The 18,341-nt window shown below is 43.2% G+C and overlaps 1 protein-coding gene across 1 annotated transcript in view; it reads left to right on the forward strand.

Moving 5' to 3' along the window:
• Positions 1-16,456, forward strand: part of LOC148024669 (uncharacterized) — a 77,992-nt gene extending 61,536 nt beyond the window's left edge. The window contains exons 6-7 of the mRNA XM_087693600.1: positions 15,677-15,743; positions 15,868-16,456. Of these exons, the coding sequence (XP_087549726.1) occupies positions 15,677-15,743; positions 15,868-16,161 (361 nt within the window). The 3' untranslated portion in view covers positions 16,162-16,456. The remainder of the gene's footprint in view (positions 1-15,676; positions 15,744-15,867) is intronic.
• The last annotated feature ends 1,885 nt before the right edge of the window (positions 16,457-18,341 follow it).

The following is an 18,341-nucleotide window of genomic DNA, read 5'->3' on the forward strand; positions in this document are numbered from 1 at the left end:
TGTGCGAAAACATTGCACCCTAAGGAGAAGTGCTAGTTCAAAAATCCTTATTTTTGTTTAGGAGAAAAGGAAGGAGTGATAATGGAATCTCAATCTACATTTAGCTTTGTATCTGTCGTTATCAGAGATAGTTTTTCTTCACATCCATCAATTAGAGGAGTGTTCTTTTAGTTATCTCATCTTCAAAGAGGCCTTCACTTATCCATAGTAGTTCCTTAAATTGTACAACTCCGTGCGGATATGATTCTAGGATCTCCGTTCTCACGAGGATATTGTCATTGTTGGTGATCTCTTATTGGTGCCTATTTGTGGTGTTGCCACCTTGCTTTTATTATTTGCCCATTGACCTTAGAGCTCTATATCAAACGTCCTCCATGCTCTAGATTTGGGTTGCATCTCCTTTTTGTTCATGGCCTTACCCATCTCAATATCCAAAGTTGTGTTCACTGCATAGGCCATATTTGTTAACGACTCTACATCGAGAGTCATCCTTGTAACAGGTTGGTAGGAGAGGGGGCTATATTAGTACCATTCCCCTTCCAAGGTGAAGGCCCTTCTTATTTCAAAGGGGGATTGTGAGGAGCTCCTTCAATAATTAGTCTTCTGGGGGCCTTTCTTTCACGAGACAGCTTCTTTTCTTCATCATCCAGCCACCATCCTTTGCTTCTTGCATGCCCATCCCAAGGCCCTTGGTCCTTGTTGCTCTTTGTTGGCAAGCTATGATGCCTTTCATAGCTCGCCACTGTCATCTCTCAGTTGGGTCATTGGCTTGGCTTGCCTATTCCCAATTGGATATCATTGGAACAATCCATTCGAGGCCTCTCCACTTCCATTGTCCTATGGTGGCCTCTCATTGGATTGGGCTTTTATCTTGAGAGGGGATCATACTACTTGGCTGGTATTCCTGATTGACAGATCTCATTGGCAATGGCACATCTCTTGCCACCCTTGGATCTGTTCCATCTCCTTTGGCCATTTGCCACATCCAGTATCTTAGAGGGGGTGTTAGAAGTCATGTGTGTCATGTATGGTTATCTCTTACTTGTGAGCGTCTGTTTGAGTTATATGAGGACATTAGGAGCTTTGACTGTGTATTTATCGGTTAGTTCATTTGTCCTAAACATTCTTGGTGGAGATTCATCCTTGCATTTGTTAGCTGGAGCCTGGCACCCTCCTTTTCTCATTTCTTAGCATACATTTATTGCCATGGATAGGGCATTTTTTGCAAGCCAGTTTCAGCTCTGATAAAATAAGGCGTTTTGTACAGTAATTAGAAATACATAAGAAGTTAAGGGTTAATAAAGTAAATATCACTTGATTCAACAGGAGAGTTATGACCCAAGAAATAGTGTCACAAGGCATTATCTATTCAATACTAACTTCGACCTTGTTGCTTAAACAATGAACAGAATGAGAGTTGAGACCAAATGTAAACACTTTCACGTAATGAGCACTAATAAAGATAGGGTGGTAACTTGTAAGAGAGAGGTAGGGAAAAATGCAAGAGGAAGGTGGTAAGGGAGAGGTAAGGGAAAAGGAGGTGGTAAGAGACAAGTAAGCAAGAGATGGTAAGAGAGGTGGAAGTGGATGTAGAGGAAGAGGAGGTGGTAGAAGAAAGGTAGAGGAAGAGAACAAAGGCAGCTGCAATCTTTCTTTTATCCAATGTCTCCCATAGGAAGAGCTCCAACTACACATTGCTAAATAAACATTTGCCTTTAAATGGAGCCTTTTCTCCAAAATTTTGAAGATTTGTTGCTGCTGTGTTTATTCCTCACAAATATGCCATCTGATTTGCGTAATCCCTCATCAAAGGGTAAGGGAAAGTTAAACTATAGACAGGGGTACAATTAGTTAATCTATACGAGAACTTTGCTTTATCCTAGTTAAGTCCTTTCCAAAATCTAATCAGTTAATCTATTGTCCCAACCATGAGATACCAAGAGGAATAGGCGGTGGTAAGAGAGGCATAGGAAGAGGAGTTGGTAAGGGAGGTAGAGGTAGAGAAAGAGGAAGATTTTCAATGTCTTTTGTTTTCAAATTGGCAAGGTCTTTTTCTTTGGGTCTAGTCCAGACCAGCGGATGGATCAGATGGATCTGGTCAGCCTAACGGATTGGATGGATCCATTCTGTCCGTGGACGAATTGCAACTAAGCATTGCACAATCATTCATTTAATCACTCTTATTTTTAGTGCCAATCCTCCTCATCTTCTTCCTTTTTGCCTCCATTTGGCACCCTCACTAATGCTCCTAGTAGCTATGTGTAGATGCTGACTGAGAACAACCTTGTATCATTAAAATTTTTATCAGTTTTGTTTCTTCAGTCCATTGCATTTCTCCTGTATCCTTTATTCACGTCATGTTCATTGTTCCTTTCAACTATACACTCTCATTTTTTTTTCTGTCATTAGAAGGCCGGTAATGCCACAACGAAATGCTTATGGTATGCCTATCATTTTAACTTTTGCTAGTCAAACGTAGACATATGGATCCCATGCTTATGGAGGGCTTGCTTCTCCTTCTTGGGCTACTTAGATAACACCCATGCCTATACCTAGTGAGTGAGTTTCCATAGCTGGATGCACTATCTATGCTTACCGAATTCATGGTGGACACTTTGGGGCCCGTCCCCAAGCGTACTCTATTCCCCATCCCTACCCTTAATATCCTTTACTCAAAACTCACACTTAGGTTGATATGGCCAAGAATGCCTTTGTTGACATGACTCATTTTAATGCATTAAATTTCATGGCTTGCTCAATCTTTTGTATTAAGTGCTCAAGTCTCATGATCTTTGGGACCTTGTCATTGTCTAGAGCATAGTAGTCAGATACGAAATGTATGATACTGTACAGTACGATAAAATACGGTACTAAATGGTACCTTATGATTTTATAATGTAAGGTACGATATTAGTACGAATTTTTTTATAACATGATTTAAAAAAAACCATAAATCATTAAATGATAGAATATATGTTTAAAGTGGAAATAGCCATTTCATTACAAAATAAGATGAATACATGAGGGTGACCATCGCGGTTGCATGGGCTGCGTAAAACGTGTGATACAACTTCATTCTAGTGTATCATAGTGGCATTATGCATGTGGATACAATGATAGTAGATACAAAAAAGAGAGAGACCTATGAATCTATGATGAGGCATCACTATCATCACCATTAGAACCATCTGAGTGCTCATCAAGAGAGTCTAAAGATGACTCCTCGGTATCGGATGATGAGACACACTCATACTCATCCTCACTGATGAGGTTACTATCATCATCAAATGATGGATCCATAGGTGGTGGCTGTGTAGGCAAGGGGGGGATGTCATCATGAGGCACAGGATGTGAGCTACTAGAATTCCTCCTTATATATGTATGTAAGCCACTCGAACCACCCCTCCTCGATGTTGGAGGGCGTCGAATGACCATACTCATGCTACCACCTACTTGAACTCCTCGCCCACGGGCACACTGACTGTGAGTGTCACGAGTATTTGTTGCTATAAGCTCTCTATAGAGCTTTGCAAAAATCATCTCTTTCTCATTCACCTCCTGATGTACACTCGGAAGAGTGTCGCCCGTCAACTTGAATGTATCAACATTCACCTACACAATGCATGTAAGATTGTAAATGCTAAAGTCTAATTTGTAAAGTATAAACTTCAAAGTTCAAAGTTTAAAACAACACATTTTAAATTTTATGGTTAAGTGTTTAAACTTTACCTGCTTTGGACTACCCATGTGCATCATAGTCCTCATCATGCGTAAGTTAGTACAATAATAGACTAGCTGCTCTAATTATCGTGTGCTAAGCCAATTGCGAATCTTTGTGTGAATGAGAGAATAGGCACTCCAATTTCTCTCATATGTACTCGAAGAGCAATCCTGGGCAAGGACCCTCATGGTTAAGAGCTGAAGGGTCTCCAATGCGTATCCAAAGTTTTGCCACCAAAATAAAGGCTTCATAAGTGACTCTCTCCTCCAACAAGTGGGAGAAGCAAAAGTCACATGCCCTTTCTGATTTACATAGCATTCTAGATCCTCTAGCACTGCATTGTGGTCATCCACAAGAAACACGCACACGAGTCAAATAAGCAAGTTGGTCCGAACGGAACTCTGTATTATGCATTATTGCCGGCAACTTGTAGACCAAATGTACCAATGTGGCAAAACCATGGATAGGCTTATGCATCCATGTCCATCTCCTCTCTACTATCTCTAAAACATGTGTACTTTGTGTCTCTGTGATCATTGCACAAACACGTGCCTCCACCAATGCTGCTCTAAAGAAGTGAACGAGAAGGCCTATGGTGGAGCCCTCGCAATCACTCATACGTAGCACCCTCTAAAAGGGAGTCATGACAATGACAATGGCATAGAATTTTTGCCAAAATTGCTCATTAAGGCACAAGTACTGCATGGCTTTGGTCTCCTTTGTCTCATGCTCATCCCACTCATTCCATAGAGTGGAGACCACTGTGAACTGCACCTCATAAAGGCGCTCCAACAATAACCACATGTAAGAAAAGCGAGTTGAAGAAGGCTTCTTCAACTCCAATGTGCTATGCTCACAAAACATCGCAAGCACCTTTACCTTTACCGTAAACAAGGTGACAATTGATGTAGCTTTGCGGGCCACCCTCTTCACCCACTTGAGCTTCCCAATGTCCTCCATGAGCAAGTCCAAACAATGACTTGCACATGGAGTCCACACAATCATGGGAAACTTGGCCTCAAGCAAACGGCCCACGCGCTGACAATTCGATACATTGGCGGTAACAACTTGCACCACATTTGAGGGGTCCATCTACAACCACAATTTACAAATTACAAGTAAGTATATTAACAATACTTGGCAGTTAGAGAGAGAAAGAGAGAGTTGAGCCTTTCAAGTTTCAACTTTCAAGATTCAAGAATGAAGAGAGGTGGGGGTTGGGGGGCTGGGGGGAAAAGAGAGAATCAAGATAGATATTAGAGAGAAATTAGAATAGGGAGATAGATAGTTATGCATAAATCAATTATCATAATGAAAGAAAGTGAAATAAATGTAAAGGCAATGCATATCTCAATGATAGCTTACCGAATGTGGTGGTAGATGAATGTGCCTGTTGTTTTCCTTCCCCTCTTGCCAGTATCTATTGCCCGCAAAAAGTAAGTGCCAAGTGGACATGAGACGAGTATGTTGATGATGCTCCGTTTCTTACGATCACTCTATCCGTCGGTGAAAATGGAGCAACCATATTTTATCCATGTGGCGTGAATAGGATCAAGGGCTCTATCAATCCTTTCCTTTTCTTCAATCTTTTTGGTCCTCATGTCGTATGTGACACCGGTCCATCCTTCACATGGATCCACATTGACAATGGCTTTTACCATCTTCTTTCATTACTTTGGCTTTAGGACATTGAATGCAAGTTTACACTTAATCACCATGTGTGCAATTTCAATGTCTGCAAGTTGTTGCCTTTCTCTAAGAAAGGCAACCAATCCACGCACATGACTGGGAGCTTGAGAGAGCGAGGATTGTCTCTCCGGTGCTGCATGAGCCTTCACTCTTTGTCTTTTACTGGAGCCGGATATGGATGTAGAGCCCCCACCACCAATGGTAGAGGCCTCTCCCTGATCGGTTGAAGATACGTCCACATTCGATGCTTCCTTGTCAGTAGGCATAGAGATGGTGCCGATAAGCCACTTCCTCCTCCTCTTGTGGATCCCCCTCTCATCTTGGCGAGAATCTCCTCCGCCATGTTTTCGGGGATCGCCTTGCATGGAGCAACGTGTCCCCTTGTCTTGGAAAGATGTTGGAGGAGCCGAGCTGCACCACTTGTATAGCGCTTCCCGCAATACTTGCATGTCCAATGGTGGGAGTTGGCTTCTTTGTGTCCCTCTCCACATGGTTCACATGCAAATTGAAGGCCTCATGCTTCTCATGGATCATGGTGCCGATGACGGATGAAGAGGCCTAGGGGAGAGTGAGAGAGAGAGAGAGGGAGATTGAGATGCTTGAGTCTTGACTCTTGAAACTTGAAAGTTGAAAGAGAGGGAGGGGCGTGAGGGTTGGGATAAAGTTGAAAGAGCAAGAGTGAGAGAGAGGGGATGGGAGATGAGAAGGGAAAATGCTTTGATAAGGTGCAGGAAAGTGGGGATGGGAGATGAGAATGACAAATCACAAGTCAATTCAAGATCCAAGAGAGGAAGATGAGAATGGTAAATGCTTGCTGAATTGGTGTGGAATCATGGAGAAGATGAGTGCCTTTTATAGATGAGAGAAGGGTCAAACAGCCAAAGAGGGGTCAACAGTCAAAGAGGGTTGTCAAACTAGATGGGGAGGGCTGGGGAGGAGAGTGCATAGCTGTAAAAGGGGGTGAGATGAGGTATCCAAGGCTTCCCAACCCCCCAAAAGTGCATGCAGGATTAAAGCGCAAGCGGAACGTAGAAGGACGCCTATACATAGTGGCAAAAAAGGGCCCATTTTTTCGTATGGATACGTATGGTACGGTACGGATCATACAATACGATTAGTACCGTATGTCGTATGGAGGCAACTATGGTCTAGAGTCTATGCCTAATCCTCAACTTGACCATTTTGTTTTTGTCCATCCATGAAAGGCTTGTAATGATGCCATAACAAAATGCTTATGGTACACTTGTTAGTTTAGCTTTGGCTAGTTAAATATAGGGATAATAGATATCCATTCCATACGTGCGGTTGTTTCTCCTTCTCAATTACTTAGAAAATGCCCATGCCTATTCCTAGTTAGCCCATTTTCATAGTTGATACCACACTGTCTGCTTTACCAATGCATGGTGGACACTTTCGGCCAATCCCCAAGTGTACTCCATTCCCCATCTCTACCCTCACTATCCTTCACTTAGCACTCGTACTTCTTCACTAATGCATTGTGGACACTTTTGAGCCAACCCCCAAGTGTACTTCATTCCCCATCTATGCCCTCCCTATCCTTCACTCAACACTCACACTTTGATTGCTATGGCCAAAAATACATTTTTTTTACAACACTTGATTTAATGGGTCAAAGTTCATGGTTTGATCTAATCTTATGCAACAAATGCTTGAGTTTAAGGTCTTTGGGACCTAGTCAACTTGCCCATCTTGTGCTTGTCCATCAATGGAAGGCTCAAAATGCCACAACAAATGTTGAGTTGATATAAGAGTTATGATGTGAGTTTCACCCTCAATTACAACACTTTCAATAGCATTTGATCTTGGGAGTCACCTTATGGACTGCTGTACGGTGAGAGATTGAATCCATTGCATAAATCTAATCATGTGCTCCAAGAGTTTTCCCTCGAGGAAGAGGATGATTTGAAAGTCAAGCTGGCCAATTTTCTTATTGAGTTTGCCACCATTGATTTACCCAAGTTAGTTGATGATCAAGTCACGTATTTTGTAAACAAGCTAATAACTATTTATTTCCATTTATATAACAAATTATTTCATTGCCTGGATTGTTGACCTTTCATGAATTTAAATATAAGCTATTGTGTCATGTTGAATTGCATGATCAAGTCCATAGAAAGACATTCTTGTCCTCGTTACTATCTCCAAAGGGGGCTCTAGTTTCCATTTCTATAATAAGGAAAATTTTAGAGGTAGCAAGAACACTCAAATCGTAATAAGGTTAACTCTCCTTCTTTAGACAGAATGAAAAATACTAGACTAGTTTGGTAGAATATGCCTTAAAAAATTGATACTCTACTCATTGCTAGTGCATGCATCATGTGGACAAGGAGTGTGTTTCCTATATCTTTACTCCCCATGGCTAGTACTCCCTCCTTGGTAGTTAAGAGGGGGCCTTGCTCAATACTTCTCCCACAATTCCTAATCCTCATGGTCTCCATATGATCCAATGGTGATTTGTTAGTTATGTGGTTTATGAATAGTCCCCCTAGTTAGTGTCTTTTAGTACCTCAAAAGGCCTAGCTAATTAATCTTGCAAACGGCCTACATTAAATGTTACCCATAGGGCTATCTAGTCACCCTTACGGGGGCTCACAATGTGTCTCCACAATCCATGCAACTTTCCATTTGTTATGATTTCTCTTGATAGAGACTTGTTGAAAGACATACTTATGGCATAGCTTGTAGCCTCCCTATTAGAAGTTTCTTCCAGGGCTTGGAGACAGCTATCCTCCTCAACCATAGAAGTAAAAGTCATGTCTCTACTAGTTGCAAAGACTACTAGAAGAACGTTCCCACTCGAGAAGAGATTGATCCAAGTCTAAGAGGTGCCTATATTTGTCCACCAATATGGTGGAACACCCTCCGTCATGACCTCAATCATAACTCAAGCTCCCTTGAGCCCCTGTAGTCCTTGTGTTTGAGCCTCTTGCACACACTCCTAGAATGCAAACCAATCTCCTACCGATATAGCAACCTATAAAGAGAATCTTCCCCATGATAAGTATGTTCTCTATCCAAGAGTGTGGCTGGAGTCTAATCTCAAAAGGTTATTGAAGAGAAGAGAATGCCTTCTCTTTTCTTCGGTTGTAGTGGAAGGAAGCTAGTAAAGCCCTGGTAGTATAGATTTCCATGTGCTGATAATAGCATTTGCATATCCAACCTCAAAGCTCCTCCCTAAGTCCCTGGTCCTAATTTACTGAAAAATCTAGTGGATGTTGGGCTGCCATGGTCCTCAGTGTGTAGGTGGCATAGCCGGTAGTCTCCCTATTAGAAGTTTCTTCTAGGGATCGGAGACGGCCATCCTCCTCAACCATAAAAGTAAATGTCCTATCTCTACTAGTTGCAAAGACTACTAGAAGAATGTTCCCACTCAAGAGATTGATCCAAGTCTAAGAGGTGCCTATATTTGTCCACCAATCTGGTGGAACTCCCTCCGTCATGACCTCAATCATAACTCTAGCTCTCTTGAGCCCCTGTAGTCTATGTCTTTGAGCCTGTTGCGGAAGCTCCTAGAATGCAAACCAATCTCCTACTGATATAGCAACCTATGAAGAGAATCTCCCCCATGATAAGTATGTTCTGTATCCAAGAGTGTGGCCAGAGTCTAATCTCAAAAGGTAATTGAAGAGAAGAGGATGCCTTTTCTTTTCTTCGACTGTAGTGGAGGGAAGCTAGTGAAGCCCTGGTAGTATAGATTTCCATGTGCTGATAATAGCATTTGCATATCCGACCTCAAAGCTCCTCCCTAATTCCCTGGTCTTCTTGATCTCCTGAAAATCTAGTGGATGTTGGGCTTCCATGGTCCTCTGTGTGTAGGTGGCATAGCTTGTAGACTCCCTATTAGAAGTTTCTTCGAGGGCTCCTCACATGGAAGCAAACCCCTAACAATGAGCTTAGCCATCAAGGCTTTGCTCTAGCTATTTGGGTCTATGATCCCCAACCCTCCCTTGGATCTAGGTTGTATGATGGCATCCCAAGCAACCTTCTCCATGGTCGAGCTCCGGTCTCCTCTAGACCAAATGTTCTTAATAGGGCGCTTCACTTGGCCAATACATGATCTAGAGAATGCCCAACAAGAAATGATGTACCACATAGTTGCAAGGACTTGGTTGGCGACCACAACTCTCCCAACTAGTGAAAGCCTCACTGAGCTCCAATAAAGAAGCTTCTATCTTATGATCAAGACGAGAGGTGACAGCTGTTGTTTTGAGGTAATGTCAATCTCCACATGGCATCCAAGGTATCTCATTGCAGTCCTGGAGGGAACCCACTTGAAATCCTCATGCGGTCGCCACTCGGGTGCTTAGTGTCACATACCCAAAATCCATAGGACTTGTGCCAATTAATTAAGGCACTCGCTGTCCTACAAAATATCTCTATGGCTGATACAAAGGCCCTAAAGTTACTCTCATCCCCGTCTAGATAGAGTTGTGCTATCTGCAAATGTCACATCTAGAAGCTCCTCAAAATCAAGGATGGGAAACTTGATGCCTTCGATACCTATAGATTTGTCTCTCAAGAAGGAGCTCATGGCCTCTGCAACAAATAAGAACAAGAAGGAGGCTAATGGGCAGCCCTATCTAATTGATCTCTGAATGCTGAATTTGTCTCCTCGTGCCCCACCAGTCATAACCTGGCTATGAGCTGAGGAGTAAAGAGTCGCTATTCCCTTGACCCACTGCTCTCGTAATCCCATCCTTAGCATCATACCCTCTAAGAATTCCTAATCGACGCAATCATATGCCTTCTCAAAGTTGAGAAGTATCACGATAAGGTCTTGGTTTCGAGATTGAGCCAAAACTGTGGACTCCAAGAAAGTGAAGATGTTGTCAAGATGCTATGCTCTTGGACTAAACCTGTCTATGTGGGATGGATGATATCTCGTATCAATGGGGCTAATCTGAGACTGGTCACCTTTGCAAGGGTCTTATAAGGCAGTTCCAAGCAAAGTAATTGGTCTCCACTGTGTCATCTTCAATCACTCTGCACTTCCTTTGGGAATGAGGTGAATTGATCCCTTGGAAAGTCTCTCTGGCATGACCCCTGATGCCATGATCTCAGCTTTCGATGCCATGATCTCATAGAAAGCTGAGATGAGGCCTATACTAATGAGATCCCAATAGCTTAGAAAGGACCGTCTTCTCTTGGACACTTGCCTGAGGGCAGTCTCAGAAGTGCTTTCTGTACCTCCTCTGTAAAGTGGGCTATTAAGTATCTACTCACCTTGTTTGTATAATCACCTTTTTTGTGCTCTGCCATACTCCCTTTCTATCCCTCTTATAGCTTGGGGGCCTAGTAGTGGACCCAAGTAAAGCCTTGTAGTATTGTGTAGCCACCTATCTTGCCTCCAAAGGGCCCTATGCAATGGATCCATCTACTCTCTTGAGTCTCCTAACACCCTATCTACAGAATTTTGGACTTCATGTGTGGAGAAAATCTATGTTAACCATGTCACTAGGCTAAGTCCAAAATGAAGCTCTTGTGTGATACTTGTATTGTGTTATGGCTTCCTTCATAGTATCGATCTCTACTCTAGTGATGTTCATCCTCATAACTGTCCATCTGCACCATGGCTGTCTCTCCTCTTCTCTTTGTAAGGCAGCCAATGATTCTTTGGCAGATCTGTCCTCTAAAAGGCCCTCGGCCCTCTCTTTTCCTTGTGGCCTCCTCTTTGAAGAAGGAACTAATCTCCTATAAGCTCTCATCCAAGTCGCTAGCTGCTCGTCCAATTGGGGAGGTCTAAATCTCCATATATGTGCGATTGACTCTCTAAGATAGTCCTCATAGAACAAGTTCTCTAGAGTCCTAACACTAGAGTGGGATCCTCTAGATCTCTAAAAGAGAAGTAGTTGAATAGGTGAGTGATTGGAGAGGGTCGTGCTAGGTATGATGCTTGTTAGGCCGCCCGTATTGAAGGCCCAATTGTCCAGATAAAATCGGTCAATCCTAGAGAAAGTCTTGGCTCCCACTACCCCCTCTCTCCTGGAGAATTGGAGTGATTCTGTGGACCTGCCAAACTCTACCTTGTGAACCATGGGTCCTGGCCTCTGATCTGAAATAGTAACTCCCAGCCAGCTTGCTCTCCTCCTCTAATAGTTTCTATGTATCTTCCTCTCCTGTCCTCCAGCCTCCACCATATTAAAGTCGCCCCTATTATGCAATGGTCCACCTGTGGTAGGGACTGCTAGTCCAAAATTGTCTCCTATCTCATTGACCATTTGGGCCATAAATGACCAACAGGCCAATAAGTGACGACTCCACTCTCACTGAGACCCACATAGCTCTCCTTGGAATCTCAATACCCCAGTCTTGTACAAACTGGGTCCATTGCTCCCCAATACATGCAAACTCCAGCTTGTATCTCTGCACCTACCACAATTGCTTCCCCAATAAGTGTGACTTTGGGTGGCAATAGCTTCCTGCAACAATGGAATATCCTCTCTACTGAGAGGTGGTGCTCCTACAACATGAGAAAATCAACTGCTCCTACTAATGCTTTGTGCAAATCTTACCTCATGAGGCTCTTGCCCTACTTGAAGTATCATCCTATGAAGCCTCGTACATTCCATGAGAGTATCCTCATGGAGTATGCCTTATTCTTTGAGACCGATGTGGCTCTGCCGCCCAGGCCCGTTTGTGTTGTCTCCTAGCATACACCCTCTCAGTCCTCTCTACTCTCTTTGTTGCAAGGTAGAGTTGCCGGGGGGGGGGGGGGGAAGGGGGAGTCATCAGAGTATGTGTCCAAGTCCTTTGCCTCCTACTTGCTCTCTTATGTCTCCTCACCGTCCTCACCTTGTTGGGTGTCAAGTACCTCAACTCTGGGATTACCACTTGGCAAGGTAGGAGTCTAGGAGACTATGCAATGTACTACATCTCCTGAGTCACCGCTGTCGTGTTGCTATATAGACATAGTATGAAAAACTCTAGAGTGCATCATCATTCGGCTTTCTTATTGATCTAAAGAGTTAATGCTATATTAGTCATTAGTGTCAGTGTGCGTAGTGTGGATGGCTCAAAAATACTAGATATTTGGTTAAGTTTAGCTTATTTTTGATATTTTGGATGTTATTTCTTGTAAATATCCACCAAAAGCTGTAGACAACTTCTAGAATAGGATGACATGTAAAAAAAGCAAGTGGCTTTCAGTCATTTTTGGGGAAGTTTATGCAAAAAGGATTGGCGAAATCGCGCAACGCGGGATCGTAGTTTATAGGCAGCAAATAGCACTCCGAACAACTGGGAGAAGAAGAAGGAGCAATCTGGGAGAATTTTGATCAGGTATCCTAGTATTTTACCCCCCTTTCAGAGCCAATGGAAGCATCAGAATTGGCGGTCTGAGCAGCAGAGAAGAAGCTACTGTTTGATGCACGTTTTTGGTCTACAAGGAATTTATCTTCTTAGGATGCAGAAATAAATTGATAGGCTTCACCTCTATGAGTATTCTTCTACATCTATTTCTTCGAACCCCTTCTCTTTCATCAATTGCTCTCCTTGAATCTCCCTTCACCCTATTGTCTTTTACCCTCGTGGTAGACTTTTGACCCCAAACGCTCCGACACCACTAGTATCATTGCCTTTGTCTCTGTGGGTTGCGTCACATTTGTCTGTGGTGCTACCGTAATCTATTGTGGAATCTCTAGCTCCTAGATTACTAGGGGAGTGGCTATGGAAACCATAGGAGGTTGGGGTAGCATAGTATGGGCTGGTGGTCTAAGTTCCTTGACCACTCTCCACGGTCCCTCGGCATGTCTCAACTTTGGGCCTCTTTGCTCCTGCCCTTGTTCCTCATATGCACGCTTTTGTTGTTGCTGGCACAGTCTCCTCTATCTAGCATTGCGGTGTTTTTGGCGCTCTGCATCACTGCTCCTCCGTATCCTAGGTCTATTGCCTCCCTCATCTTTGAAGGATGTTTGGTGCTGGTGAGTCCTGGGGCACTCCGTGATCATCCTACATGCGAAGCACTAGCCCAGGAATGGGTTGGTTGAGAAAACCCTCGTGGACAGAGGGAATCCTGATGGTCTAAGGGAATGTAGGGACTTTGTGGGAACAATAACTGGAACCAATGGGTATCTGTGTAGGCTTTCCGATACTGCATGGGCAAAGGTCCTCTCTCTCTGTATGACACGGCCGAATGCATTGCCAATTTCGGAGAGGTATAGCGTGAAGTACTCATCAAGGCCAGGAAAAGAGATGGTGATGGCAATTCCATCTCCGAGCGTTGAGTGGTCCCAACCCTCAATCCATTCGTCTAAGTATGTCATTGATGATCTAGTAGCAAGTGTTGCCTCCATCTGCTCAGGTGAGCCCAAACTGGAGCCTGAAGCACCCCTTCCCCAGGGGTACCACTCATGTGATCCTGATGGGAGTGCCAGTAAGAGCCAACTGGATGGAGTCCTTGAGAATGTGAATGGGTGGGCGATCTCCAACCAATTTGCACACCACAGAAGACACCTCAAGGGCCATCACTCTGTCTCTAAGTGCCAGCTCTGTGCTTGGAGTGAAGCGAATCAGCAGGAAGGCATCAGCTGAGTGTGTGCAGGGGGCTAACTAGACAATTGGTGCCAAGCTTTGCTCTAGTGATTCTGGCACCTGCAGGGGGGATATGCCCAAGTAGGGGAGATGGATGTGGCTTGAGCGAGGGACCGGATGAATGCTGCGAGGGTGGATGAGGAAGCTGAGGATGCCATATGTGAAGGAGGGAAGATGGTGCCTGATTGCTGGCTTGTGGTGGCAGGTGAAGGCAGGCTGTGGCCGAGTTGACAGGCATAAGGCAGGGGGACCTGCTTGAAACAGGGGGGCTGCTTCCCAGCTAACCCAAAGTTGACTGCTGTGAACCCAAAGTTTGACTGCTGTGTCTTGTACAGTTATCTAGAGTGCCATACAAAATGGCTAAAAATACCTTTTTGGGGCTGTTTTAATGATCCAAAAGTGCTTGAAAAACATGAAAAATTAGAGGCAAGTTTTGGTAGCTCAATGCCCCCCATCACAGGAAGTTGCAGCATGCCTGTGAGGCTGCCGCTTCACCTCTTGCTGCTTCTGCTTGCCCCTTGGTAGTGGCATGTGGACCTTCACAGCTGCATTTTGGTGCTGCCAATGCTGCTGTTGACTGTTGTTGGCATTATATTTGGTGGCTGCCTTTTGATCTCAGCTGTGCTTCACCCACACAGGCTGTTGCCAGGCAGTACATTGCTGCAACTTGTAGTTCCAATCCTAAGCACTCTTACTTTTTGGCATCCAGCCTGTTGCCCTGCTATCTTCAGCCCTTTGCATCCGATATCTTCATCTACATTGATGATTTGCTGCACTATCCATTCTTAAGGGAGGACACTCTTAAACACTCCCCCTCAGCTCTCCCATGTGACATAGTGGCTGTTGGGCAGCCTCCACTCCTTGAGCACCCTTAGTTGTATCTCATTCCTTCATCTTTCATTCATTACAGCATTCTTTCATTCTTCAGTTTCTTCTTCTTCTTTTGCATTCTTGTCTGAATTCACCACGTTAGTCCTGCTTATACACTTTTTGTTTTATTTGCAAACCCTATGTTCAAAGTGTTATGGGTATCAAAAAGCATGGGCTAGGGAACCCAATCCACATGCTTAATCTTTTAGTTCCAATCTTTGGGTAGCTTTTCTGGTATGGTGTTTGCGTGACGAGCTTGGCATTCAAACCAGGGAAATAGTGTGCTTGCATAAGCCCCTTTGCTCATGCAAAAACATTTCAGAGCTTCCTGATAGGCCTTGATGCAGAGATCCTTCTAGAGCTTCCTGATAGGCCTGGGTGCAGAGATCCTTCTTGAAGGGCACACCTTTTTTTCCTCATCCTGCCCAAGTTTACGTCTTGAGTTGTGCAGTCCCTTCCATGTACAAGTCAATGCCATGCTCAGCATTATGCTTCCCATGCCCAAGAACTACATATATATTACCCTTAACACCTCTCTTGTCACCGAGTCTTCCTTGAAAGTATTGTATGATACCATGGTTTTTGTCACCAGCTTTAGGTGAGGTTTGGATCAATTTGTGTTTGAATGAAATATTAGACATCAGTTACAGGTGTAAGTCTGTGTTTCACTATTCCTTTTGTCCTTATCTCACAATCTAGCCAAGGACACGGGAATCTACTCTTCAAGCCAAACATTTAAGCTCAAATGACTAAGAGGGTGAGGTGGACATAAAATAGTGTAACTAAAAAACACTTAAGGCTTAGTTGTTGAACTCTTAAAGCTTATATTGGGCCCATTTTTGACAGGATTTGGTCGTGTGGTGTCTTTCAGATAGTTGGGAGTTGCACTCCCACACTTGTTGCCATGAGCACGGTGCGTTAGGGTATAATGGGAATTGCTGTAGATGCTATTATCCTTTGCAGTTGCAGGACATGATAATGTATAATCTAATTAGAAAAGCGATTGATAACTAACCCCTCATCATTTTATTTGACAGTTCCCAACAGGTTTGGCACTCTTGATTGAGAAGAAAAACCGTCGAATGGAAATTGCTCTTTATTGTTTTGCTAGAGCTCTCCAGAGTTTTGTCATTTGTCTTAGTGATATGGATGTATTGCCCTCTAATCTGATTAAGGCTTCAAAGCTTGTGGAAGTTGCAATATTCTGCTTTTCAACAGCAATAATCATGCAGTGCTATGCACAACAGCGAGAACTTTTCCATCCAAAATATCTGCGAATCCTTGATTGGGTGTTTTGCATCGCATGTAATAACGAGAAAGTTGTTGGTTAGAAGGCAGTTAGTCTTCAGTAGCAGCTATGCTAAGAAGAATGTGGTCTTTCCACATCTTGAAAATTTTCCTTTGAATGATCAATTAGTAGTGTTCTTGAATCTTAGTGTGTGGGAAGAGAGGAAACTGAGGAAGCGTTACCTTTATTGCGTTAGGATGAAAAACAAAAATTCTGAACTTTTCATTAAAGATATTTTATATTAAAATGCTGTGTCTACAAATCATGAGCTAGACAAAACAACCTTCATGGTTGGGTTGAACGTTTGGAGATTGCAATATTTGTGGAGCCTTTTTATGACGCTGTGAAATATGAGTTTTAGCCTTTCCAAGGGACCAACATTGAAATGTTCTTCTGTTGCAAGTGAAGTGATGCAACGAGTACATTTGGTTTTATTGTGGTGTTGTCTAAAGAGTATGTGCTTCTACTCGGGAAAGGACTGACACAATGCTTGAGCTTTTCAACCTCAAACATGCCTTTTCGGACAAGATTTTGTGGACTGTGTCGCTGACTTGCAATATCCCAATGCTTGCTGGCATGGACATGAATGACTTCATCGCAATTATGTGGAGTTAGTAGAGGAGCAGAAAACAGCTTATATAGCAATGCTTGTTGATCTCCAACCTATCAACATGATGTACACGGTAATAGAACATTCCAGAGGCTGTATATGTTGTAACGATACTCTTGCAAACAATTCACGGCTTTTTGCTAGAAGAAGCCGTCCCTAAAATAAACAAGAAAGAAAGGGTAAAAAGGTGGCATATTTGCACGCCAGTGCTCCCAATGCGCTTTAATGGTAAAAGGGTGGCATAGGTGCAGGCTAGTGCTACCAATGAGTTACGTATGAGACAGTATTTGGGAAAACTAAGCTAGGGTAAGGTATGTGCAATGCCTACCGAGGGTGTAACTGCTTATAGCCAGCTGACTGATTGAAGGTTAGAAGGTTCTAATTTTCTAGGAAAGAAAGAGACATATCATATGCAAATATCACGTTATTTCCCTTTTAACTTTGGATCTAAGCACCCAAAGTTCGTCTATACAAACCTATGCTTGTGTTCCCAGTTTCCTTGAGGTTGGTCAAGCTCAAGGTCACCACCCTAGCGCATTGAGAGGCTCCATTTTAATGCATATCATCTAATTAATCTATTATGAAGACTAGTGAATGCTAGGCCATAAAGATGGCAACTTCCCACGAAGTTGCTTCATCAAGGAAGCGGAGTTGCCGTGCTACCACACTTCAACTTTGCTTACCTCAACTCTCTCTCTCTCTCTCTCTCTCTTTTCTCCTCTCAATTCTCTTTTCTCTCACTAACACATACTCTATTTTCTTTTTCTCTCACTCTCCATGTCTCTATTTCTTACATTTTCGTTCCTCTCTCTCTCTCTCTCTCAATGGTCTCTCTTTCTTAAATTTTCCTCTCTCTCTCTCTCATGGACTAGTAGCAAAGCATCTATCTCATGGCAAAGATATTCTTGCATCCCTTTTAGCCCATTTGTTCAACAAGACCTTATATGAAGGCTTCCCTACCAGTTGGTCAACTAATACTAGTATCTACATGAAAGCTGGAGACCCCATGGTTCCTACGAACAATAGAAAGGTCATGGTTGGCCTCGTGCTATTAGGCAAGCTTTATGGATCGATACTAAAGCATGGGCTAAGCAAAGGGATAGAAAAACACCAACATCAGGCATGAAGACAAGCAAGGTTTAAAAGAGGATTGTTAACCCCAATGTAAGAAATGCAAAAAATAAAAATTTGAAATATAGGGCAAAGCAGAAAAAAGTGGCCGCGGACAACAAAAATAAGAGGGAAAAGAGCCAAAAGTGTAAAGACACCTTAAAAACCTAAGGTAAGTGCAAAAATGGAAGCATTTTAAAATGCAAAGGCACTCCTAAATCCTTGTAAAATAGCGTTAGAACTTAAGCTAAAATGGTCGGTTATGTAATAAAGGGGTGGGTGTCCAAAAGGGATCAGGGCATGTATAAAAGCTAAAAAGTGAATGGATAAGCTCATTCTTGTGTGTGGCCAAAACTAGCTCTCCTCTTCTTCTTGCTCTTGATTGCTTGTGCTTGTGCTTGAGGAAGGGAGTGTGAGGGTGTGAGGGAGTGTGTGAGGGTGAGGGACCATGGTAGAGAAGCTCTCCATCTTCTCCTCTCTTCTCTTGTCTCGCACGCGTGGCA

This window comes from Lygodium microphyllum, chromosome 15, assembly GCF_053477565.2.
Source record: "Lygodium microphyllum isolate KBCC chromosome 15, Lygodium_microphyllum_v1.1.10, whole genome shotgun sequence".
In the NCBI taxonomy this organism is placed as follows: Eukaryota; Viridiplantae; Streptophyta; class Polypodiopsida; order Schizaeales; family Lygodiaceae; genus Lygodium; species Lygodium microphyllum.